General features: G+C 52.3%; 1 protein-coding gene across 1 annotated transcript; it reads right to left on the minus strand.

Annotated features, from left to right (window-relative positions):
- Positions 1-426: 426 nt before the first annotated feature.
- LOC147653242 (uncharacterized) lies at positions 427-2351 on the minus strand. The gene is made up of 2 exons (XM_086890419.1): positions 1232-2351; positions 427-918 (listed from the first exon to the last, which is right to left on the minus strand). The coding sequence occupies exons 1-2, from the start codon at positions 1483-1485 to the stop codon at positions 846-848; spliced, it is 327 nt and encodes a 108-aa protein (XP_086746545.1). The 5' UTR covers positions 1486-2351; the 3' UTR covers positions 427-845.
- Positions 2352-7769: the final 5418 nt, after the last annotated feature.

Here is a 7769-nt window from a genome sequence, read left to right on the forward strand (position 1 = left end):
GGACTGATTGGTGCCATAGCCCAGGCAGCCTGTGGATCTAATTGCCTGCCTGAATTCAGCTCTTGCCTGGATGCCAGGGGAGACGTCTCTGGATTTGTCTCCAGACAGCTTTCCAGGGATGATCCTGCTCCTTTCCTGGTGCCCCAGAGTGCTGCAAGCCCTCCGTCCTGGGGCCATCGTGATGCCTGCCGGGGCCTTTAGGGTCCCCCCTAAAGTGCAGACAGGGTTTGACTGCAAACTTCCTTGGAAGGTGGAGGCAGGTGAATATTGTCCACATTCTTCTTTCCTGCTGCCCTCCGCCCTCTTGCAAAGCCTGCTGGGGCACTGGGGCTCTCCATTGCAGGCGGTCTGGAGCTGCCATGCAAAGCCATCTCCCAAGGAGTCCCCAGGTCTCAGGTGCAACCTCAAGAAAATGACACAGCAACGTGTAGAAAACGTGAACTTTATTCACTTGACTACTTCTAAAATCTACAATCCAACGTTACTAGAAGACTATGGGGTAAGAATCTTAAGACTAAAAAACTTCAATACTTCAACTGTTTAGAACTGAACACTAAGGGAAAGGTCAGCTTCTTGGGGGAAACATGGTGGGGAATCATACAACAACAGGGGTGTGGCTAACTTGTAAGGTGGGGAACGTTGCAGTGCCTGGGCTGGGCACTGGTCACCCGTTCCCCGTAAGGTTCTGTAGACGGAGTGCGACGCTGGAGGTCAGAGCTGTGGGGAGGTGCGGAGTCTCCTGTCACTGCCCTCTTTTGCCACCATCTTGGTGGTTGGCCTCCTCGGCTGAGAGCTGTAGCGAAGGAGCAGCCGCATCAGGTCACGGTTTTGCCTGAGCAGCTGCATCAACTTGGTGGGACAGCCGAGTCTTGGATGGCGGCGGGGCCCCGCACGGCCCGAAGGGCTCTGGAGATTCTGCTACAAGGCAAAGCACAGGGATCCCCATGGAAGAGGCAGAGGGGCGGAGCGGGGCCGGCACCTGTGGGGCTGCCTTTGGCCTGGGAGACAGAGGCTCGGGCTGAGTTGGGCTGGGTTGGCCTGGGGAAGAGGCTGCAGCAGGCAGAGCTCTGCTGCCTCTGCTTGGTGCTGTCCTTGGGGCTCAGCCCCTGGGCCGCATTCCCCAGCCAGGAGCTCAGGCCCCTTCTGCCACAGGGCATTGGCCAAAGGGTGCCCAGGAGGCCCTCAAGGTCTGCCCCATCCCGCCTGCCTGACCCCTCACCCCGTGCCTCACCTCTCGCCAGCATCTCTGAATTCTTCTTCCAAGGGCCCATCCATGGCCATTCCTATGAGGAGCACGTCAATGAGCAGGAGTGTCCTGGACGCCCACCAGATGAGCGCAGAGTCCGTCTCCTCCAGGTTGAAATCCTCCGGAACCAGAGGAGAGGCATCCGTGCTCCTCTCGGGTTTGCTCACAGGGTCGAGGGGATGGGCCAAGAGCAGCAGCACGTAAAGCTGCAGCAGCGTGGAGGAGCCGTGAGCAGCCATAGTGCTCTGCCAGCAGCACCGAGGCTCTGGGCGTCTCTCTGCGAGCAGCTGTGCCTGGGCTCTGGGGCGCAGCAACAGCTGGGGACAGTTGCCAGCCAGCGTGCCGTCCCCAGAGGCTGTGATGTCACAGAAGCACAGAACGTCCTGGCTGCAGAGAGCCCTGAGAGAATGTTGAGTCCAAGCTGTGAGCCATGGCGGCAAGCATGGCCAGCAGAGCGGGGCGCGAGCGCTGTGGCCTGGCTTGCCTTGCACCCGTGCCACAATGATGACTCCAGCAGCCCCCTGTCAGGCCATTGCAGTATCTAATGGCCCACGCTGGGCACAAGTTCTTCCCAATGGCCAGCGTAAACCTCCCTTGGCCCAGCTTCCAAGCCTTGTTGGCTTCTGCTTTCTCTTGTTCTTGCCCACCTGGCTGGCGCTGCCGTGTTGCTCGCTGGCCTGTCTGTGGGAGAAGAGGCTGTGCCAATGAGTGCTGCTCAACTCTGAGGCCATTCAAAGGAGGATTTGATTGTGCCTGCTGTGGGAAGAAGGAATATGCGTGCACATGGCCACTTCCCCTAGGTTTTACCCCAGATTTTCATGAGCAGCTGTCCTAGTGAAAGTCAAGTCTGTTTTAGTGAGTATTTGAGGGCTTCCAGAACACAGTGCCATCTCAGGGGAATTCTGCTGGTTGAGTTCTACTGAGGCTTTGAGATGAGTTGCAAATCCTGAAAATGTTCTCCTTGCCGAGGTAGTAATTTCACAGTTTAGACTGTGGGGATATTGATTGCTCAGTGTTGAGGACCTCATGTAACTTTCAGCCCCAGAAATTTTCAACCTCCAGTGATTGTCCTTGAGACAAAACCATTTGAAATCTTTTTTTCTGTGGACAGGAATTGCTTCGGTGTTACTTCACATCATCCATTAAAAATTTGATGCCTGGAACAAGTCCCGAGTGCTGTGTGATTTCCTTGGTCATGTTCTTTGGAATGGCTTCCCCCCCATTTTGTGAAGCTGGCCCCAGAAAGGTCATAGATGGGTGAGAAGTTCTGAAAGGCCAAGTGGTGTAGATCTTTGCCTCCTGTTTCGAGGTCTGTGGTGAGGTGTGAGTCAACGAGCTGATCTGACGTGATGTTGAAAACACAATTGAAGCTTTTTGCAGCAGGGTGGATGGATAGAAGCAAAGCACAGCATGGCTGGCAGCAGCAAATGAATTAATATGCATCCCTGGAATATGTTTCTTGGATTGTTCTTCTAGTATTGTGGTAGTAATTCTGATGTCTGAGTAGTGAACAAGCAACAAGTAGTGAACACGTGATTTGTAGTCAATATTCTATCTCTAATGTAGTGAAGAGATTTTTAAGAATTTTGTTTTTCTCTCCTGGTTGAGGAATGTGTTCTTCACGGGCTGAATCTTCGTATCACTTGGTTTGGTAGAAGAGCAGTTTCAGCAGCAGATGATTCTCCTTGCCCTCCTGTTCATTTTTCTTGTCTGTATTATTGCCTGGCAGGTTAACCTTTTCAAATTGCGTGCTGCAAAATGTTGCTACTAAGGATAGTTGGTGTCCAAACAGGTTCTTTTCTTGCTTGGATTTCAACTATTGAAAGATGAAAGGTTTCTAATGAAGCTACAGAATTGCATATCACTGGGACCTTGACTTCTTCCCTGCTTGGATGTAGAAAAAGAGATTAGTGCCAATTGAACTGCTGACATATTATGTAGAGATCAGGAGTGGCCACCACAAGTGGTATTGAATTCTTGGAAATGTGGTGATTTTTGTTAGAAATTATTTTTGCTTTGACAATGCAAGCTTATCATATCCATCTGCATTTGTGTTCCATTAATCATGGGGTTTTGTATTAACCACGGGCTTCAGTTTGCTGTCTTTTTGTCACTTCTTCAAATACCAGTTTTGTACACTTGCTGGCTTGTTCCTTCTGACTTCAAATGGTATCTCTTGGGCATATAAGTTCATCTTACTGTGAAAAGCGCAAAGAACATGTTTTGGTCTGTCTTGATTTGATGGACTGATTGCGGTGGAAGGACTGGGAGGTTTTGTGGTTTAAGGTGAAAGAAGTTCAGCAGCCTTGGCAAGTAAGTGTGCCAGTTTACAAGGTGAATCTACAGAAACCCCCGTGCTGCAGCTGCAATGTACAATAATTGAGGCTGCTGCTGTCGGGGTGCCTTTTTTCTGTTGGTTTGGAAACCCATATTCTACACAGCATCATTTGTCAGAACTCCATTTCACTCATACAGTCCCTCTGTTTTCCCAGTTCTGAATGATGTTTTTCTCTGTGCCTTTACCATGGGGAATTCTGGGTGATAAAAATAATACACATTCCATAATGTTTTACGTTTCCTGTTGGAGTTTTTCCTAGTTTTCAAATAATTACCTTTTGTTTCTATCTGGGGGCAAAATGCATTAGCAGTTTCAGTGGGGTTTTTTTCCCAATTTCCTTCCTTCCTTCCTTCCTTCCTTCCTTCCTTCCTTCCTTCCTTCCTTCCTTCCTTCCTTCCTTCCTTCCTTCCTTCCTTCCTTCCTTCCTTCCTTCCTTCCTTCCGCCACTTCCGCCACTTCCGCCACTTCCTTCCTTCCGCCACTTCCTTCCTTCCGCCACTTCCTTCCTTCCTTCCGCCACTTCCTTCCTTCCTTCCGCCACTTCCTTCCTTCCTTCCTTCCTTCCTTCCTTCCTTCCTTCCTTCCTTCCTTCCTTCCTTCCTTCCTTCCTTCCTTCCTTCCTTCCTTCCTTCCTTCCTTCCTTCCTTCCTTCCTTCCTTCCTTCCTTCCTTCCTTCCTTCCTTCCTTCCTTCCTTCCGCCACTTCCGCCACTTCCGCCACTTCCGCCCGCCACTTCCGCCCGCCACTTCCTTCCTTCCTTCCGCCACTTCCTTCCTTCCGCCACTTACTTCCTTCCTTCCTTCCTTCCTTCCTTCCTTCCTTCCTTCCTTCCTTCCTTCCTTCCTTCCTTCCTTCCTTCCTTCCTTCCTTCCTTCCTTCCTTCCTTCCTTCCTTCCTTCCTTCCTTCCTTCCTTCCTTCCTTCCTTCCTTCCTTCCTTCCTTCCTTCCGCCACTTCCTTCCGCCACTTCCTTCCGCCACTTCCGCCACTTCCTTCCTTCCGCCACTTCCTTCCTTCCTTCCTTCCGCCACTTCCTTCCTTCCGCCACTTCCTTCCTTCCGCCACTTCCTTCCGCCACTTCCTTCCTTCCGCCACTTCCTTCCGCCACTTTTGCCACTTCCTTCCGTCACTTCCTTCCTTCCTTCCTTCCTTCCTTCCTTCCTTCCTTCCTTCCTTCCTTCCTTCCTTCCTTCCTTCCTTCCTTCCTTCCTTCCTTCCTTCCTTCCTTCCTTCCTTCCTTCCTTCCTTCCTTCCTTCCTTCCTTCCTTCCTTCCGCCACTTCCTTCCGCCACTTCCTTCCTTCCGCCCTTCCTTCCTTCCTTCCTTCCTTCCTTCCTTCCTTCCTTCCTTCCTTCCTTCCTTCCTTCCTTCCTTCCTTCCTTCCTTCCTTCCTTCCTTCCTTCCTTCCTTCCTTCCTTCCTTCCTTCCTTCCTTCCTTCCGCCACTTCCTTCCGCCACTTCCTTCCGCCACTTCCTTCCTTCCTTCCTTCCTTCCTTCCTTCCTTCCTTCCTTCCTTCCTTCCTTCCTTCCTTCCTTCCTTCCTTCCTTCCTTCCTTCCTTCCTTCCTTCCTTCCTTCCTTCCTTCCTTCCTTCCTTCCTTCCTTCCTTCCTTCCTTCCTTCCTTCCTTCCTTCCTTCCTTCCTTCCTTCCTTCCTTTCTTCCTTCCTTCCTTTCTTCCTTCCTTCCTTCCGCCACTTCCTTCCTTCCGCCACTTCCTTCCTTCCGCCACTTCCTTCCTTCCGCCACTTCCTTCCTTCCGCCACTTCCTTCCTTCCTTCCTTCCTTCCTTCCTTCCTTCCTTCCTTCCTTCCTTCCTTCCTTCCTTCCTTCCTTCCTTCCTTCCTTCCTTCCTTCCTTCCTTCCTTCCTTCCTTCCTTCCTTCCTTCCTTCCTTCCTTCCTTCCTTCCTTCCTTCCTTCCTTCCTTCCTTCCTTCCTTCCTTCCGCCACTTCCTTCCGCCACTTCCTTCCTTCCTTCCGCCACTTCCTTCCTTCCTTCCGCCACTTCCTTCCTTCCTTCCTTCCTTCCTTCCTTCCTTCCTTCCTTCCTTCCTTCCTTCCTTCCTTCCTTCCTTCCTTCCTTCCTTCCTTCCTTCCTTCCTTCCTTCCTTCCTTCCTTCCTTCCGCCACTTCCTTCCTTCCTTCCGCCACTTCCTTCCTTCCTTCCGCCACTTCCTTCCGCCACTTCCTTCCTTCCGCCACTTCCTTCCTTCCGCCACTTCCTTCCTTCCTTCCTTCCGCCACTTCCTTCCTTCCGCCACTTCCTTCCTTCCGCCACTTCCTTCCTTCCGCCACTTCCGTCCTTCCGCCACTTCCTTCCTTCTTTCCTTCCTTCCTTCCTTCCTTCCGCCACTTCCTTCCTTCCTTCCTTCCTTCCTTCCTTCCTTCCTTCCTTCCTTCCTTCCTTCCTTCCTTCCTTCCTTCCGCCACTTCCTTCCTTCCTTCCTTCCTTCCTTCCTTCCTTCCTTCCTTCCTTCCTTCCTTCCTTCCTTCCTTCCTTCCTTCCTTCCTTCCTTCCTTCCTTCCTTCCTTCCGTCCGCCACTTCCTTCCTTCCTTCCGCCACTTCCTTCCGCCACTTCCTTCCTTCCTTCCTTCCTTCCTTCCTTCCTTCCTTCCTTCCTTCCTTCCTTCCTTCCTTCCTTCCTTCCTTCCTTCCTTCCTTCCTTCCTTCCTTCCTTCCTTCCTTCCTTCCTTCCGCCACTTCCGCCACTTCCGCCACTTCCGCCACTTCCTTCCGCCACTTCCTTCCTTCCGCCCCTTCCTTCCTTCCTTCCTTCCTTCCTTCCTTCCTTCCTTCCTTCCTTCCTTCCTTCCTTCCTTCCTTCCTTCCTTCCTTCCTTCCTTCCTTCCTTCCTTCCTTCCTTCCTTCCTTCCTTCCTTCCTTCCGCCACTTCCTTCCGCCACTTCCTTCCGCCACTTCCTTCCTTCCTTCCGCCACTTCCTTCCTTCCTTCCTTCCTTCCTTCCTTCCTTCCTTCCTTCCTTCCTTCCTTCCTTCCTTCCTTCCTTCCTTCCTTCCTTCCTTCCTTCCTTCCTTCCTTCCTTCCTTCCTTCCTTCCTTCCTTCCTTCCTTCCTTCCTTCCTTCCTTCCTTCCTTCCTCCCCTTCCTTCCTTCCGCCCCTTCCTTCCTTCCGCCCCTTCCTTCCTTCCTTCCTTCCTTCCTTCCTTCCTTCCTTCCTTCCTTCCTTCCTTCCTTCCTTCCTTCCTTCCTTCCTTCCTTCCTTCCTTCCTTCCTTCCTTCCTTCCTTCCTTCCTTCCTTCCTTCCTTCCTTCCTTCCTTCCGCCACTTCCTTCCTTCCTTCCTTCCTTCCGCCACTTCCTTCCGCCACTTCCTTCCGCCACTTCCTTCCGCCACTTCCTTCCTTCCTTCCGCCACTTCCTTCCGCCACTTCCTTCCGCCACTTCCTTCCGCCACTTCCTTCCGCCACTTCCTCCCTTCCTTCCTCCCTTCCTTCCTCCCTTCCTTCCTTCCGCCACTTCCTTCCGCCACTTCCTTCCGCCACTTCCTTCCGCCACTTCCTTCCTTCCTTCCGCCACTTCCTTCCTTTCGCCACTTCCTTCCTTTCGCCACTTCCTTCCTTCCTTCCTTCCTTCCTTCCTTCCTTCCTTCCTTCCTTCCTTCCTTCCTTCCTTCCTTCCTTCCTTCCTTCCTTCCTTCCTTCCTTCCTTCCTTCCTTCCTTCACTTCCTTCCGCCACTTCCTTCCTTCCGCCACTTCCTTCCTTCCGCCACTTCCTTCCTTCCTTCCTTCCTTCCTTCCTTCCTTCCTTCCTTCCTTCCTTCCTTCCTTCCTTCCTTCCTTCCTTCCTTCCTTCCTTCCTTCCTTCCTTCCTTCCTTCCTTCCTTCCTTCCTTCCTTCCTTCCTTCCTTCCTTCCTTCCTTCCGCCACTTCCTTCCTTCCGCCACTTCCTTCCTTCCGCCACTTCCTTCCTTCCGCCACTTCCTTCCGCCACTTCCTTCCTTCCGCCACTTCCTTCCTTCCGCCACTTCCTTCCGCCACTTCCTTCCTTCCGCCACTTCCTTCCTTCCTTCCGCCACTTCCTTCCTTCCGCCACTTCCTTCCTTCCTTCCGCCACTTCCTTCCTTCCGCCACTTCCTTCCTTCCGCCACTTCCTTCCTTCCTTCCTTCCTTCCTTCCTTCCTTCCTTCCTTCCTTCCTTCCTTCCTTCCTTCCTTCCTTCCTTCCTT

Source organism: Cyanistes caeruleus, chromosome 5, assembly GCF_971803275.1.
Source record: "Cyanistes caeruleus chromosome 5, bCyaCae1.hap1.1, whole genome shotgun sequence".
Classification (NCBI taxonomy): domain Eukaryota; kingdom Metazoa; phylum Chordata; class Aves; order Passeriformes; family Paridae; genus Cyanistes; species Cyanistes caeruleus.